The sequence below is a fragment of the Ochotona curzoniae genome, unplaced genomic scaffold, assembly GCF_017591425.1.
Source record: "Ochotona curzoniae isolate NIBS_2020 unplaced genomic scaffold, NIBS_Ocur_1.0 contig_908, whole genome shotgun sequence".
NCBI lineage: Eukaryota > Metazoa > Chordata > Mammalia > Lagomorpha > Ochotonidae > Ochotona > Ochotona curzoniae.
Window position 1 is genome coordinate 24977796 of NW_024466607.1, and position 18497 is coordinate 24996292.

At 45.8% G+C, this 18497-nt stretch overlaps 1 protein-coding gene across 3 annotated transcripts in view; it reads left to right on the top strand.

The window, feature by feature from the left end:
* PTPRG (protein tyrosine phosphatase receptor type G) overlaps window positions 1–18497 on the top strand; it is a 678048-nt gene that overhangs the window by 641033 nt on the left and 18518 nt on the right. For all 3 annotated transcript variants that reach the window (XM_040994746.1, XM_040994747.1, XM_040994748.1), the window contains 8 exons: window positions 696–787; window positions 8725–8821; window positions 12644–12726; window positions 12919–13053; window positions 13978–14112; window positions 15220–15392; window positions 17128–17263; window positions 17707–17853. In XM_040994746.1, coding sequence (XP_040850680.1) covers window positions 696–787; window positions 8725–8821; window positions 12644–12726; window positions 12919–13053; window positions 13978–14112; window positions 15220–15392; window positions 17128–17263; window positions 17707–17853 — 998 coding nt within the window. The remainder of the gene's footprint in view (window positions 1–695; window positions 788–8724; window positions 8822–12643; window positions 12727–12918; window positions 13054–13977; window positions 14113–15219; window positions 15393–17127; window positions 17264–17706; window positions 17854–18497) is intronic.

Genomic DNA, 18497 nt, shown 5'->3' on the forward strand with positions numbered 1-18497 from the left:
GAAACCCAGACTGTGACGAGCTTTATTAGCCGATATGTATCCTTGGTGAATTGACCCTTCCAGGACAGCAAAACATGATGCAGTTGTTTTATTATGTTAATGACCTTGAGCATAAAAATGTGAAAGGATTTGTGTTTGTACCTTTACGTAAAAATAAAGAGGTCTTTGAGAGGCAGAGTAGCAGGGGCAGGGAAAGACAGATACCTTCCTGCTACTGGTCACCCCCCACCCCACCCCAGCCCCGCCCTGATTTGCTGCAGCAGCCAGGGGAAAGCCAGGGGTCTGGAACTCCAGCTGAGTCTCAGGGTCGCAGCAGTTCAGGGACCTGGGCTGTTAGCCACTGCTCTCTGAGGTGCCTTGAATCTGAACCGCAGCAGCTGGGACTTGAGTTGCTGCTCCAACACGGGAAGCTGGCACCACAAGCAACAGCTCTATCCAGGTGCCACAACACTGCCCTTCCCACCCCCTTGGCCGCCGGTCATGCACCTTCTTTGGTAACCACTAACCTGGCAGGTAGGCAGGCATCTCAAGTTCTCAGGAGAGCCTAACGTGAAACAAATCTGGGGGCTCTTCTTCAGGACATCTATTTTAGGTGGTCCAGTTCTGGAATTGTCTTCAATGTGTTCCACTGTGTCAGTGTCATGTATTGTACGGAAGCATTCCTTGTGACTTTGAATACCATTTTATTCCCCCAGATGACATGGAAGCCATTCCTGTCAAACAGTTTGTGAAACACGTTGGTGAGCTCTATTCTAATAACCAGCACGGGTTCTCCGAGGATTTTGAGGTATGTTTGAAAATCTAGATCACTGGCTCTTAAGTCACAGATTTGTATGCACGTTTTTCTGTTCTAAGCCAAACACACAGTATATCTGAAAAGTGGAGATTTTTGTTCTTTCCAGTGACAGCCTTTGCAGGCATTCTTTTTTCTGTGAAATTAGGTGAAGGGGAGTTGAGTGCCCTTGCCCTGAGCACAAAGCTGGGAGCAAGCTCCGGCTGGGACTGTGTTTCAGGGTCTTGTTACCTCTTCATTCTAACTGGGAACAGCAGTCATAGCCGAGATCCCTGATTCTGCGTGATTTCTACAACACACACCATGTCCTGGAAGCAGCGGGCCTGGCACCCAAGGATGCTGGCGCCAGGAGACAACTTTGGAATCCTTGGGTCAATCACCTCTTTGATGCCCACTTCCCCCACTTTGCCAAAGGGTGCGAGTGTCACCGGCATTCCTAAAGTTACTGGAAAACAAGGAATTAAGCATGTATGAAAGTGCTGAGTTAATGATTAGAAGTGGTGCTACCCATGGTTGTTGCTGTTGCCATGATTATTAATCGCTCAGGGAAAAGACGTGGATTAAGACAGCCTTCTGATTTTAAGAACTGGTGTGTCGGAAACAAGGTGGAGAGCAGCAGGCACCACCCTGCCAACTCTGGGTTCTGTGCCAGTTCAGCAGTGACAGGGCGTCAATGAGGAGCTATTAAACAGACTGCCCTTTTCTTCACCGAGGCGCATCTCTGGCAGCTAGCACTGTGCCGCCGAGGCCAAGTTTTCATGGCAGCTCAGCTGTCTTCTAGCTCTGTGGGTAAGTCAGCTGCTTCCTCTGTCTCATTTCTACTTCAAAAATGGAAAGGAGGACGGTGATGATGGCTGACCTACCCACTTCTTGTCATCGCGTGGTTGTGGGGCTCAGGTGGAATGCCAGACAGTGAGTGCATGGGAACCACCTAGGGGCAGCTCATCCTGCGTATGCAAGGGGAAATCCAGAGAGGACATAAAGGCCTTGTCTCTGTACTGATTTGGAGTCCCCCAAAACTATCAGAAATGCCACCCTGTATAGACAACCCATTTTAAATTAGGTTGCCTACTAGGTTATGTTTCTGTTAGTTGTTTTTTTTTGTTTGTTTGTTTGTTTTTTACAAAGATGGTAGAGAGAAAGAACCCTTCGCTTGGACTCTGCCAAGTGGTACGCTTTACACAACAAAAGCCAGTCAAGTATCTAATGCTACTGTTAGATGCACACCCCCCAAAAGGTGGCTAGCCAGTGAGAGAGAACATGGCTTAAGTCAAACATTTTGTATGCATGAGGACAACAAATGTGCGCGGTGTTAAAGTGATTTCGTTCAATTGACTGTTGGCCGGATGGCTGAGCAAGAATATTGAGGCATTTAACCATGTTGATGGTATGCAGGACAAACATCTATCCTCCAGAGAGCAGAATTTGATCAGGATGATCAAATGCAACTCGGGTTTCTCAATTATGTATGATTTGAGACCCCAGTGCTATTCATCACAGCTGGTTTTGACACCATTTAATTATTCAAAATAATCAGTTACACCTCTGTAAACTTGATCTGACTTAAAATGGGCTTTTGTGCCTCGAAATCACGCCTGTTAACAAATCCCGAGCATCTGTACGCTGTTGTTAAAACTGTGGCTGAAATCTCCAGTCCCCTGCACTGGGTTTTATGGGGAGAGTGCTGCTGGCTGCAGTGACAGAAGTAGAATGAGGAGGGTGGGCAGGCAGTGACCTTTATTCTGTTGTCATCTCACAGTCTTGCCTGGCTTGCAAGATTTACAAATCAAAGCCATTCAGATCAGGAAGAATATTCTTTCCTAAAAAGCACAGTGAAGCGGCAACAGAAAGGGGGAGAGTCACACGGTCCCAGTGCTCACCAATAGACTGTCGCTTTCCAATTTAGCAAAAAATCGAAATATTTTTAAACAGTTGTACTACTCCCTTTTGGTAACTGCTAAAAGGCAGCACTGGTAGCAGGCTACATAAGAAAGTAGTTCAGCTGTTTTATAAACACACAGTAACAGCCTATATAAGGAAGGAGAGAAAAAAATTTTTGTGCAATTTAAAAAAAACTTGCATTATGGTTAAGAGAGGAATTATCTCAGTGCCCTATTTCCAGATGCATTTGTGTGAATCCTCATGGCCGGCATCTAGTTAGCACTCCTTGCTCAGAACCACCGCAAGAGACAGGTGCTGTTCTGTTGTCCCCATGTGCAGGTAAGAACAGCGAGGCGTTGGTTGGTTGGCTGCGTTTTGAAATGACAACAGTGCAGTGCAATCCCAGGGCTGCCGACTCCCCTCGCTTGGCGAATCAGTGATGCTGCCCAGACTCTCACTCGCGCCCGGACACGAGCTGAGCTGATGTCACAAAGAGAAATGAGCTGCATTTCCGGGGATGGTCTCAGAGTGATCCAGACTCTGTGACTTGGCAAACCAGGGTGGGAAAACTGGGAAGGAGGGCGAGATCCACCCACTAGTGAGCAGTCATTGATGTCCCAGGGCCTCTGTGACGGCTGAGAATTAGACATGGAACTGTCTTATCCAGCAGCGAAGATCAGATTGCACAGAATTATATTGAATAACCGCTATTTGGCTTTCAAGCGGTTCACATGACAGCGTGTGCCCTTCCCTACACGGGATAAGGCACAAAAATGGACTTGACACAATCCTAGCTCTCGAAGAACACAGTCAGTGAGGAGACTAGAGTGTCCAGAGCTACGTTAGAAAATAGGCAGGATGAAAGCAGTGCCCTACTCTGGTATCAAGGTCAGAAGCTAGAGCAGGTCCAAGTCTAGAGCAGCAAGATGGCTGTGCATTTTGGTTGGGCATCTCCAAGTTCTGTTTGCTTCGTCTTACTTAAAAATCTTGGGAGTGAAAAATGTAACCGTCACCATTTCAGATCCCTGCTGCTTGGGGCGAATGATATAAATAATCGATTGGTTATTTGGAGGCTGTGTCTAGAGGTAAGGTTGAAAGATAGCTTTTTGTCCTTGACAGATACGTGGCGGTAACTGTGAGAAGCTGGTGACATCAGACCCCAGCAGATGTTGCAGTCATGCAAAGTAACATCTGTCCTTGACTCGGGCTAATGTTTGCTGTCCCCGTCTCCCTGACTGCCTGAGCTGTCCTTCCCAGGGAGTGACCTCCCGGAAGAGTGGTGACGGATTAACAGCCTGTCCCCCAGCCATCACAGTTACACTGCACAAAACTGGCCAAGATGCAGTGGGGCGCATGCTCTTGGTAAAGGTGGAGAGATGCAGACCAGTGTGGGTCAGCGGGATGAACAGCCAGGGCCTAGGAGAATCTGATTTCTAAAGGCTTGAATGCCCAGATGAGGCCAGAGGTCCACAGGCACTTCGCGAGAGCCTTGGGGGGATAACCCTATTATAGTTAACCAGCTGAGCAAAATTTGGGCTGGTTGTTCATCTGAAATCAAGAGAACAGAGCTTCATCCAGCTGAGCCCAGGCTCTTGAGGGACCAGTGGCCACAAGCACTTGATGTAATTAATGGAGACTTGCAGGGTTGCAAATGACATAAAATGCAGGCTTCTCTGCAGTGAGCTTTAAGGCTCCACAAACACCAGTGTGTGCAGAGTGTAGGACAGGACCCTGTGGGGCTTCCTGCGACTCAGTCCCAAGATATGAGTTTGTGTCTTTTACCATATAGAAAAAATAAAATCCGTAGGCGGAAAGTTGGTCATTTAAATTGAGGTTTTGATGAAGACTGAGAAAAAGGAGAGAGCTAAAATGCAGAACGGTCATGCAAAGTAATTTCTACATTCTAAGGCAGCTGCAGAATGACAGGTGCTGGGTTGTGTTTTCCAAATGGGTGTCTCTCCTGGAGGGAAGAGGGACTCGGGGAAAGGGAGACGCAGACAGAAACAGGCCTTCCTGGCCAGGCTAATGACAAAAGCCAAGGGCGGGAGACCATGTGGCATTAGCACAGGGCACAGAGTCTAGTCCTGCTGGAGATGGGAAGGAGTTTGCAGAAGGTGCGAAGGCGACCTGGGATGCCCGCCTAGGGAAGCTGGAAATTACACAGAGACTTTTATGCAAGGAAATAACAAAATGAACCCAACGCTAGGAACAGTCAGTGCACAGCCCTTTCTGGCCTGAGTAGAAGCAAGATAATGCAGGGGAACTCCTAGGGGACCAACCGGTGTGTCTGACCCTGTACGAGTGCCAGGCTGCAGGCATGGGCCAAACCAGTTCATCCTCGGTTAGAACAGCCCTCTTCGCTCAAGGCACAGGCTTCCTGAACGCTGACAAAGTGACATGCAAAAACTCATTCTGCCACTTGGCTGCCGGTTCTAAAACACCTTCATCGTGTCTTGCTTTGTGAAAGATTTCTGAGTCATCTGAAAGACTTCTGCGTAGTCTTTGTTGTTGATGATGATTTTTTTTTTTAACTGAGCCCTGGGACAGGACAGTGCTTCAGCTGCTATTGGTGCCGCTCCCAGCAAGGACTGCATGCGGCCTGATCTCCAGAGAGTTTTACATCATGTGCTATTGCTTCTGTTTGTTCATTTAAAAAATATCTTTAGTATTATTTGAAGGGCAGATTTACAGAGTGCTCTTACTTTAGCTGCTTCATTCCCCAAGTGGCCACAACAGAGCTGAGCTGCTCCGAAGCCAGGAGCCTGGAGCTTCTTCTGGGTCTCCCACGTGGGTGCAGGGCCCCAAGGACTTAAACTGCTGTTCCCTGGCAAATTAGCGGGCAGCTGGATCAGAAATGAAGTAGCCAGGACTCGGACCAGTGCCCATATGGGAGACCGCCACTGCAAACAGAGGCTTGACTTGCTAAGCCACAACATGAGCCTCTTGTTTGTCCATCTTTTTGATCTGCACTTCATCTTAAACCTGCTTTCCACAGGCCCTATTCTGAAGGTAATTACTGGTTAATAGTCATAAACCTCAAGTTCTCAAAAAGAATATTCTAATACAGATAAGTTTGAGTCCTGAGCGCTGTGAACCGGAGTACAGAATAAGTAACTTTACTATACACATACCATCAGCCAGTGCCACTTTGGAGGGTTCTGACACCTACTGAAGTCGCATTACCTTTGAAATACCGGTTCTGATGGACTCCAGGACCGGATGATATGACAGCATCTCAGCCCCCGCGGCACTGCGAGGAGTTACAGATGACATTATTATCCACAAGACAGGATCACAGGGCCTTAGGCAAACCCCATGGGTTCTCAGAAAAGCAGACTTAACTTCATTTATGACATTCCTTTGTTCTCTGTCATTCCCATAATGGGGAAAGGGAAATGGAGGCAATGGATGCGACCAGGAGTTTCTGATGACAAAGAGTGTGACTGACCGTGTTGAACGCCCGCCTGCTTTGGCCAGTGCACACAGCTGCTCCCAAGCAGTCATGGCCTGTCGCACTATATGACAACAGAGCCGCAGCCCCAGTGCATAGCTAGCGGGATCCAGTTCATACAGCCCGGGGGGGGGGGGGGGGGGGGGGGGCGGGGGGCCAGTGACACACTAAAGAGCTCCAGGCTAGGATCTCTGGGGGTAAGTTTACCTGAATAACCCAGCCCTCTTCAAGCCCGAAACAAAAGGTGGGATTTGTAGACCGAGCACATGGATGCCATCCAGAATTCCAATCTGTGTTCCAACGTCTGTGCCCCTTGAAACTGGTCGAGCAGTGTGCTCGGCGAGGGCCCGTATTCCAGGTCGGGCTCGCCCCCTTTCTGTCCCGCTAGAAGTGGACGTGGCGTGCCGACGCTTCACTATCTCATTTTGGAGAAAAGGGCCAAAAACAGGCTGCTGAGACCGGTGTTTGCCGAGCAGTAGATTATGAGCTATTTGAGACCAGGAGATAGCAGAGCCTGTTAGATCTCCTTGAGATACTGAGAAGAGCTGCCACGTGAGGCATCCTCGCCCCAGAGACACTAGTAATGCCTGTGAGTGCAGGCTTTTTTATGGACAGCTGGGAAGAAGCACAATTGTGAAAAAATGTTAATATTTACCTTGCAAGAATGCAGACTCAGCAAATATGAATTCTTTGAACAAAAAGTAATTCTTTGTTTCTATACCTTAAGTTCTTTGATTATAACGAATTTTTCTTTGACGAGAAGGGGGCACTTCTCACCGGGAGGAACTCTGTGAATATGAAAGACAGCCAGTTCCCTGTTTTTGTGAAGACTGGTGTAAATCTTGTGGAGAACATCCCATAATCGCCGTGCAACTCTTTTGTGAGAACAAAGTCTTCAGGCTCCTAAACTGTTACATCTGTTATATGTAAAACATTTCTCCTGATAATTTTGTGCTACTTTGCGCCTGTTCTTTGTGGCAGCTGTGCCCTGCTAATGACTTCCCTTATTAGTTTTTGCCAGTAGTTTCTTGGGGTACAAAGCATAACAGTGCAGAAACATTGGGCTTTTCAGCAAGCCCGTAATGAGCTCATAGATGGCGTTTATGTCCATGGCCGCGGTAGTGACTTGCTGTCACTTCTGTTTTTTGGTCAGTTGTCAACAATTTTATTTGAAAGGCAGAGTTAGAGAGACAGAGTGATCTGCCTACAGGTTCATGATCCAAATGACCCAGTCACTGTTGCACTGATTGAAGGCAAGGACCCCCAACGGGTGGCAGGTCCCTAACACCCGGACCATCTTCCTTTGCTTTCCCAGGCACAGTACCGGTGGGACGGACCTTAAGTAGAACAGCCAGGACTCAAACCGGCACTCTGACATGGGATGCTCATGTCTGAGTTGGCAGCTTCACCTGATATGCTACAACATCAGCCCCAAAGAAGCATAATTTTTAAATAAAATTAGCATTCCCAAATACTTTGTCAGAGCCATAATTGTCTGATCTACACACTGAAAATTATTTGACCTATATGCAAGGGAGTTCAAAAAGTTTGTGGAAAAATGTGATTGAAAGTGGGGCTTTTTTCCCCTCTGTAGTTCTGTTTCTAATATTTTTTCTTTTTAAAAAGTGGGTTTTTTAATGCAGAAAGTTAATGAAATCTGAATTTTTTAAGGATTTATGTGGTTTTGTCAGAAAGCAGAGTTACCGAGAGAGACAGAAAAGGAGCTTCCGCACTGTGGTTCTCTTCCCCAGGTGGCCGCAGTGGCCAGAGCTGAGCCGATCCAAAGCCAGGAGCCAGGCACTCCACTCCAGTGGCCAGAGCTGAGCCAATCCAAAGCCAGGAGCCAGGCACTCGTTCTCCCCCACGGGTGCAGGGTCCCAAGGACCTGGTCCGTCCTCTGCTGCCCTCCAAGGCCGTAAGCAGAGGGCTGGGTTGGAAGGGAGCAGCTAGGATCCAGGCCACTGTGCTCACGAGGCACCGGCACCGGCGCCCAGATAGAGCTCTGCCTGTCTGCAAAAGCTTCGTATCCCATGAGGGCGCCTCCTGCTGACATCATAGGCAGATTGCATGACGGTGTCATTTCAGGATGGAGTCTTTCTAGTCAGTTCGCAGGCTCACGGTTATAAAAGAATGCTATGCCTCCAAGCGTGTTATAAATCAGCAGAAATCACATTTCTTGGAATGTCTCACTATGAATTAAAACTCAAGCAAGTTGTCATCTGCTGTCTGAAGCTTTCCTGCCTCTGTCCTCATGCTCCCATCACTGGTTTTTAAAAATCTCTTTTCTACTGGTGAATTTGATAGATGCTACCTTTTTTTTTCTTAAACATAGATGGTGACATTCAAAAAGAGGTCTCTCTTTGCATCCTAACGCTTACTTGAAAATCCTAAATGAAGCAGATGACAAATTAGTAAAGAATGAAATATTTATTCCATGTTTGTATTTTTCATATGTTTATTAATATTTCAGAAATGACGACGTTGGGTTTGGGAAGGAAATGGTGGCTGGCTGGGGGCGAGGAGGGACCCGGGTCCGTGGGTGTGCTCGGTGCCTCTGTCTCGGTGTGTCCGAAATCTTGCTGTTTGTTTTTCTCTCCAGGAAGTGCAGCGCTGTACGGCCGACATGAACATCACTGCGGAACATTCCAACCATCCGGATAACAAGCACAAAAACCGCTACATCAACATTTTAGCATGTGAGTAATCCATGTCACACTGTCTTCAACTCTGAGGAAACTCCATTTTTATACTAGGTAGAAGTTAAAGGCCAAGAAACGAGTACCAGCTGCCAGGAAAGGGAGGCGGGTGGAAGCTAACCTTCCATGAGACCATCTTCCACACTAAGAAGAGGGGACATCGTGTGTCCCCCTAGTCTCTCACTGGCTCTCAGTATCTGACAGCTTAAGCAAGTGACTGGGAGAAAATGTTCTGAGCGTCCCCGTTTTCACATAATGTCATGTCAGATGTTGGCAGCCAGAGTCTGCATGGCACTTGGCTATCTTGGCACTGTTCTTAACCAGCATAATCCAAGTCTTTTTTTTTTTTAAGATTTATTTTTATTATTTTTTCATTGGAAAGGCAGATATACAGAGAGGAGAGACAGAGAGGAAGATCTTCTGTCCGATGATTCACTCCCCAAGTGAGCGCAACGGCCAATACTATGCCGATCTGAAGCCAGGAGCCTCTTCCGGGTCTCCCACGCTGGTGCAGGGTCCCAAAGCTTTGGGCCGTCCTCGACTGCTTTCCCAGGCCACAGGCAGGGAGCTGGAAGGGAAGCGGGGCTGCCGGGATTAGAACCGGCGCCCATATGGGATCCCGGGCGTGCAAGGCGAGGACCTTTAACCACTTGCGCCACCGCGCCAGGCCCAATCCAAGTCTTTTTAATACAAATTGAAATACTGGAAATTGAGTCAACTGAGCTGAATTCAGAGAGCTAAGGCTGTGTCCATGGATCTTAAGTGATGAGCCTCTAGTCCTTTGTAGCCCTGTCGAGCTATGGGTCAGGATACCCATGAGCCACAAGTCCTGGTACGGCTGGAAGGCCACTTCTGATGCGGCAGCTGAGTCACTGGTACATGACACACACTGAGCCTCTCTAATCTAGGAAAGCAAGCACAGTGCTCCAAACATGTCGGAACATTCCAGATGACATACTGCCAGACTGTGGGTGCTCACCGCTAGTAAAGTGTATGCACGTATCCCCAAATCTGAAAAACCCTGGAAGCTGAAATATTCCTGGTGCCCAGAGTTGGAGATAAGTCTGTTAAGCAAGGACACAGATGGTCATGGTTAATACACACTTTAGTAAGATCTAGTAAGTGGTGCATTTGCTTTGCGCCACTTAAAATGGAAACTATTATAATCGTATTATAAGATAGCTGTAATAAAATGTATATACTACATAAAATTCGTGAAGGAAAGGTACAATTCAGCAGACAGTAGAATACTTTCCAGTACATGGTACAGTTATTACCACATTCTAGGATTGGAACATTTTTTTGGCACCTGAACAAGAGAGTTGATCCTATTCATGTCCCCTACAAAGCACCGACAGACATATGCTACAGATTTCATCTCAGGGAAATCATACACTGTGTGGCTTTCATGGTTGACTCCTTTCACTTAGCATAATGTTTTTAAGAGTCTTCTCCGTTGCACCATGTTCCTTTGCATGGCTGAATAAGTATTCCTTTACATGCATAATATCCTGTTGTTGATTCATTCATAATTTGATAGACATCTGGTTTTGATTCTGAAGTTTTGTATATTACAAGCCATGCTGCTTTGAATGTCAGTGTCTAAGGCTTTGTGTTGGCATATTTGCAGTGCTTCTGGGTACACAGTATACGAGGAAACTGCCTCCTAGGAACAGTCACCATCTACAGTACCCATGTCAGGGTTTTCTTCTATTTTTATTGTTTTTTTCTTTAACAATGTCCTAGTAAGTATGGTGATGGTAGTTTTGATCTGCCTTCCTCTGATGGCTAATGGTGCTGCTGACTGACTGTGCTCACTGACCATTTGCATATATTTTTTGAGAGATGCTTATTTAAATGCATTGCCCATTTTTTAAACTGGATTATTTTGATTGCTGGATTGTAAGCGGTCATTATTTATTCTGGATACACATCTCCTGTCAAATGTTTAGTATATGGTTTGTAAATATTTTCTCCCATTCTGTATCTTTTTACTGTCTTAATGGTGTCCTTTAAAGTTCACATTTCAGAATTTTGGTTACATCTCATTTATCTATTTTTCCTCTTTTTGCCTGTGCTTGTGGTGTCCTATTTTAGAAATATTTTGCTGCCTATTCCAAATCACAAAGATTTACACCTCAGTTTTTAAGTCTAGAGTTTTAGGATTTCGGCTTGCACATGGAGATGTTTGATGCATTTTAGTTAGTTTTTATAGATGCTGTGGGGTAAGAGATTGCCTTGATTCCTCTGGGTGCGGATGTGTAAGTACCTCAGGGCCACTGGTTGGAAAGGCGCTACTTCGTCCATGGAATGATGTGGGCAGCCTTACTCAAAGTGAGTTGACGAAAGCAGGTTATTTCTGAACTGTCAGTTCTGTTCTGCCCTAATGCCAGTACTACACTGTTCTTCATTACTGAGGCTTTGTGAGAAGTTTAGAAATTAGAATGTCCAGTTCTCCAAATTCAACAGTGAGACCTCTTTTGCATGATGGTGTTAGGGGCTGGTGCTGTGGCACAGTATGTTAAGCTGCCTCCTGTGATACCAACATTCCATAATGGAGGTTTAAAGTCTCGGTTGCTCTGTTTCTGATCCGGCTCTCTGCTGATGTGCAGGGGAAAGCAACATGAGATGGCTCCAGTAACTGGGCCTACGCCACCCGCATCAGAGACCAGGCTGGGGTTTCCTGGTTCTTGGCTTTAACAGATCTGGCTGTTGAAACCATTTGGGGAGTGAACAAGCAGTGGGGAAGATCCTTGGCTCAGTTTCTCTATCTCAAATAAATGTAAAACTACGTACATACATAAATGTGCTTCTAAAAGATTATTGTGGCTCTTCTGGATCCCTCACGTTGTAAAGTAAATTTGGGGATCAGCTTGGCCAGTACAGCAAAAAACAGCAGCAGTATTTCTTGACAGACTTCAGTGAATGCGTTGATTAATTTGGGGACCTCTGGCATCTGAATAGTGTCTTATATTCCATGAGCATAGAAGCTTCCTACTTACATACTCTTCAGCTTGCCAATCATTTAGAGTATATGGTACACCATAGTTTAGAGATGTATTCCTAAATATTCTTTTCTTTTTGATGCTATTAAATATAGAATTGTGTATCATTTTATTGCTCACCAACAGTTAAGAGAAAATAAAGGTGATTTTTGTGCGTTGGGCGTTACATCCTGTATCTTTGCTGAACCCATTTTTTATTTCTTTTTTTAAAAATCCACCTGAAAAGTGAATGAGAAGAACAATCTCCCATCCCCTGGCTCACTCCACAAATACGTGCCAATAGCCAAGCTGTGCCAGCCCAAAAAGCTGGGGCCCTAACTCCAGCTGCATCTGGGCAGCCAAGTGGGCGGCAAGGGCCTAAGCACGTGAGCCATCGTCTGTTGACAAGGATGCAGTAGCAAAATGCTGGATAAAAAGCTGTACCTGGGATGTAGGCCCGTGCCCTGACTCACCTGTAGGGGTGTGTGTGTGTACCCATTTTACATTTCTATATACAAGATCATGCCATTTCTGAATAGAGATGGTTTTACTTCTAGGTAAAATTTTAAAAGATCTTTAAGTTACTTTCAGTTAGGACATAGAGGTTAACATAAAAAAGAGAGAACAGGAGGAAGAAAGACTCCAGCTTTAGTTTATCTCACCAGCCACTGAAGGGATTTACTCTGGACTCATTGGGTTGGGATTGCATATACAAAATTAAAAGGATTGTGAGGAGTTGTGGGATCCTGCAGCTGACACAGGAATATGTAGACAAACGCCTTACACACACCCATACTTAATGTTCTGACCAGCATACTGTTGCTCCCCTTCTCTGTAGACGATCACAGCAGAGTGAAGTTAAGACCTCTACCAGGGAAGGACTCGAAGCACAGTGACTACATCAACGCCAACTACGTCGATGTAAGTCAGAAGCGTTTTTATTACCCTGTCTGTGAACACAGAACACTGCAGCAAAGGCTCTACCGTGTATCTCATCGCTGCGCTGAGCCTTCCCTGAAAACAGCCCATTTGGTGTGGAAGGCAGCTGAAGTACTGAGTGGGTTTCTTTGATAATGCTTTCCTGTGTGACTTTGTGCTGTGTCATCTTTGAAGGGTTACAACAAAGCGAAAGCCTACATTGCTACCCAGGGACCTTTAAAGTCTACGTTTGAAGATTTCTGGAGGATGATTTGGGAGCAAAACACCGGAATCATCATCATGATTACAAACCTTGTGGAAAAAGGAAGAGTAAGAGCCTCTTGCTTATTAAGTTGATCCTGTGTTTTCCTTCACAATATGCTGATGGGATACCTGGTACAAACCAGGCATGTGTGGCGGCGTGGGCTGTCCAGCTGAGACAGGTGGGGAATGTGTGCTACTTCCCCTCACCTTGCAGTCTATTGTGAAGTTCCCCTTTTCAAGCTATTGTGGACTGCCCCTATAAAAACCCTATGAGTGTTCTATTTGTGGCCACACTCCCGGTAAGGGGTGTTGGTCCCGGCCAGCTGGCTGGCCAGTCAGTCAGCCAGCTGCCTGCTTTCAACCAAGAACCCAGGCTCGGATGTGCTGAGCTTCAATAAACCATCCTTGTGCACTTGGAAAAAAAACTAGGCATGTGGCCAGGTTTAAAGACTATTAGGCAGAAAAAAGTAACTTCTGCGTGCCTAGTGGGAAAGAAAGCCAAGACTTTACAACTGGGAATTAACTGTGACAGTAGGGATGGACAGTATTATTTGGGAGGCTGCCAAATAAGTGAAGACATCATTCTTAACTGCAGTGAGGTTTGAGTGACAACGAGTCACATAGCTCAATAATAGGTAAGAACATTCTACATAGAAAGAACAAAAAATAGAATACAAGCAATGGGAATGGCATTGCAGTACAGTGAGTTAAGCTGCCAACTGCAATGCCAGCACCCCACGATGGCACCTGTTCAAGCCCCAGCTGCTCCACTTCTGATCCAGCTCCCTGCTGCTGTTCCTGGGAAAGCAGGTACATTAGTTCTCCTAATCTTGCAAACAATACTTCAACTTCCTTTATAATATGTCTTGTGTCATTTAGAATACTAGTGGCCTTCTGAAGTACTTATGTAAGGCAGCATTATAGTATAGCTTTGTGATTCCAATTCTTACCTAAACGGTAGTTATAATGTACAACATTTTTTTCTTACAGCGAAAATGTGACCAATACTGGCCAACGGAGAACAGTGAGGAGTACGGGAACATTATCGTCACACTGAAGAGCACAAAAGTACACGCCTGCTATACTGTTCGTCGTTTCTCCATCAGAAACACGAAAATGAAAAAGGTACTGAGGGAGCCGGGGGGACTGCCAGAGCGTCTCTTTTTATACTTCTGTGAAAATTACTGTACAATCAAGGCCAAATCTCATCATCCACTTTGTTTTTAAAAAGTATTTTTGAAACGTTGCTTCACGACTCTTTTGATTGACACCAAGGCATGGCGTGACAGGTACTGGCAGGGCACAGAACAGAATCTGACTGGCCTGATTGCGTTCATCTCTGCATGAACAAAGACCCCATTTGTAAAACAAACCAAAAGAAAGCATCCTCTTTGGTTTTGGTAATGCTCACTGAAGATGGCAGCTTCTGTTTGTGGAGTTAATTTTTTCATTCCGATCTCTGACAGCTTTTAGAGCCAAAGAGTGTTCCAAGGAATTCTAGTCCTACAAGATGCTTCTGAGAAGCAGGTTCTGTGCAGTAAGGATGTAGACAATGAATGCTACGTAATAGACGCCCTCCCTTTCTGAAATGGAGAGCGAGTACACATGTTCAGACTATTGGGCGTGAAGAAGCCCGAGCTGGTTGCCTTGTTGCCTTGTGTTTTGTGATGTGACTTTGTAAAATCCTTCTCTGTAGAACCGGTACTTTCCTGAAGATCACATAGGATGGATGTGCTGCTTTCAAGCTGTATGCATACCTCTGGTTTGAAATCCATTATCACAACAAGAATCCAAGACTGTCCCAGACAAAGGCTGATTAGGAGAGTGTAGTTACTGCACAGCAGCTTAGTATGCAGGTGCTTATACTACAGGATCTTAGTACTTGCTCCCCGACTGTAGTCATCCTTGAGAATGTGTTACGACTCTTACCTTGCAAAGGTTCTCATTTCCCCATATTTTTATATGTGATTTTTGTGACTCCAAAGCCAATCTGTCAGGGTTAACTGTTCTTTTTACATGTAAATTTATCCTAAGATGGCAGAAATATGTGAAACTCAGTAGCACTGTGTCCTATCAGATAGGCAGTCAAGTGGCATGAAAGTTGGCTACCGGGATGAGATAGCTTAGTCCTGGAACAGTAATGAGAAAGAGCGGGATCACAGGTCATGGTTCCTGATGTCATCAGGCTGGTTTTTCTCTAAAAGCTTACATTTTCTCCTACCTTTCTCCTAGGGTCAGAAGGGCAATCCCAAGGGCCGCCAGAACGAGAGGGTCGTGATCCAGTATCACTACACTCAGTGGCCTGACATGGGGGTTCCCGAGTATGCCCTCCCGGTCCTGACTTTCGTGAGGAGGTCCTCTGCAGCGCGGATGCCAGACATGGGGCCAGTGCTGGTACACTGCAGGTAGGACTGTCACCTTTGCCCTCCTGCCTGGGATTCAGCCTCTCACTTAGGCAGAGCTGTGCCTGGAAGGCCTTGGGAACACGAATCACAGTAACGCTTCTGCTGCTTTGGTTGATGATGTGGGTACACCAGGGCACTGAGCCTTCAGTGCCTGGACCACAGCAAGCCAGCCAGTGCTTTGACTTAAGCCGAGTCTCCCCTCGAAAAAGGGATGAATACGAATAATACATAATCCTCAAGTGACTGCATTTGCATCATAGTCACAGATCATCTTTGTTTCTGCATTTTTTTTTTGAAAGGCATAGTTAGGGAGGGAAAGAGATTCCATCTCTTGGTTTAATTCCCCAAATTGCCATAATGACTGGAGCTGGATGAATGGATCTGAAGGCAGGAGCTTCTTCTGGGTCTCCTACCTGGGTGTAGGGGTCCAAGTATTTGGGCATCTTCCCCTGCTTCCCACTGTGTTAGTAGTGGCTGGATTGGCGGTGGGGCAGCTGGAACCTTGACCTGGCACCCATATGGGTTGCACCGTTTTTTAAACTCACTAAGCAACAGCAATATCCCTACTTACTCATTCTTCTAAAACATATTCTCAACCAGCTGTTTCTAGCCTTTATAAACTCATGTTGCTGATTACTAAAACACACATTTTCTATAAGGAAGCTGTGTAAGTTGATCCTAATAAGTAAAAAAGCTAACCTTTGCTAGAAGAGCTCTTCACACCAGACTTGGAGTTTGTGTAAGTGGCTTTTCTGAAGGATGCCTAGTGATGGCATTTTTAGCATAGATAAAAGGACTGTCTCTAAAATTCTTTAAATGGTTACTTTATATGCACTATATGCAAAAATCAAGAGTTCGGTTTGTGAAGCCTATTTTCTCAGCTAATTTAAGGATTTAGGTTTTAAAAAATGCTTTCATTTTTTAAATGAAAGTGAAATGGTCCGGGCTGGATGCTAGTTGCTCTTTGATGCAAGCAGCACAGCTGCATGGCAACTTCTGAGCATCTGCTACGATCGGCTCTTCTTGCAAAGGCTTCTACAAAGGGAGCCCACTGCCGAAGCTCCTCTGCCTTTTTGTTTTTGGACACAAAATGGAGACAAAAGCCAAAGTATGGACAAGTACGTACCGGATGGGAGTACTATTGGGGAATTCCGCCAACAGATGTTGCAGAATTATTTTTCCTGTGTTTTCTTAAGAAACATACAGTTTATATACCTAGATTACATCCCTTCAAGCAAGCACTTGCTAATGCTGAACCAGTTAGTTAGGGTCTGAGCTGTGAGCAGCAGCAGCAGGCTAGGGAGCAGTGCAAACAATGAGGTTATTAAAAGGAGGATGGCTGCTAACAGAATAGATTGAGAGAAAGGGAGTGCCCATTGCAGGTGCCTCCTAAGATGTGGCTGTGGTGTGCAGATGCCAGCCACTGTGACGGGGGCTGGGATGTCCCTGTGCATCCCTGAGTTGGCTGCACTTTTCCTTGAGCTGCATGGAAGACTGAGGAAGCAAGCCCACAATGTTCTTCCAGTGCTACATTAAGAGGGAATAAAAATCCATTTCCATTTCAAGACGTACAATATGAATATCCCAGTAGCTTCACAATGCTACCCTCACAATAACCTAGTTTGACCATCCTGTGAGGTTATCTCAGCAAGGTTATTTCTGAGTGTATTATGTTGTATAGCTCATGACACGATAATATACAAACGTTGCAGCTGAGTGCCCTCGTGTCTTCCAGTGCCGGCGTTGGCAGGACAGGTACCTACATTGTAATAGACAGCATGCTGCAACAGATCAAAGACAAAAGCACAGTCAACGTCCTGGGATTCCTGAAGCATATCAGGACGCAGCGCAACTACCTCGTGCAGACGGAGGTAAGGGGTCCCGGACGCCCTTCTGAGACACAGACACGTGCTGTGACTGAAAGGGGAGTGAGCATTCACTCTTCAGGGTTTGAACAGGTTTCTGTCACAAGAGGACCACCTTCTCTTTGAACCTGTTTTCCATTTCTGATTGGACCTTAATATTTGGATTCCTCGGCCACTGCACAAGTAGATAAGAAAGTTACATTGAGGGCCGTGTAACGATGACTGGCCCGAGACATGCCTGACAGGGGTGGACCTGAAGTCCCTCATGGGACCTCCTGGGGGTGACAGGCTGCACTTGACGCCTTCTCTCCCCCGACAGTGGGGAAGCCAAGGGGAGAAAGTAACCTACACGCTTGACGGGCTTCTCTGGAAGGTACCTCGTAGGGGCAGAGTGAAGGGAGACGTAATGACTGGGTAGTCTGCCCCCTGACACCAGTTGTGCCTTTCAGGAGCAGTACATCTTCATCCATGATGCCTTGCTGGAAGCCATTCTGGGAAAGGAGACTGAAGTGTCCTCCAGTCAGCTGCACAGCTATGTCAACAGCATCCTTATACCAGGAGTAGGAGGAAAAACAAGACTGGAGAAGCAATTTAAGGTGGTAACATTGTGAACACATTCCTTTAATATGAAGCAAGGTATTAAAAGGTGGCCTTGAGTTAAGGGGTCACTCTCAGGTAGACTGAAAATGGATTATTAACTGTGTTCCTTTAGTGTGAGGCATAGGAAAATGAAGTGTGACAAGTTATGGTATTCAGATAGTTGTAGTGCGCTATATTTTGTATAGAATGTACACCTTATACAAACATCAGCTTCTTCATTAAAACTGAGGAATGAGAGAAGCGTCACGAAGCAATAATGATAAGCAAAGAATTCACTTTCTCACTTTTTGGCAGTTGAAACGCAGGTGAGGTTTACTATAAGCACTGCTGCACAGCCATCGGGTTCAGACAGGCAGTGACCGTCACCAGCTCCATTTCTCCAACCTGTTGGAGATTTCTATTAGTTTAAAATTTTATTTTTTGGCACACTGTTCTACGTGCAATTTCTCCTTTTGTGTTAAAGAGGGAAGAATAAGGTAAATCTGTGAAGTTTTAGTTTCTGTGGTAAAACAGCCCATGGGATTTGAAGCCTTCTCTGGAACCTCAGTGCAAAGACAGATTAGGCAAATCGTACCAAGTGACGTGAAATGCACTACAGAGGATGCCACTATGCTCAGTCTGAAAACCCAGTGGAGCATTT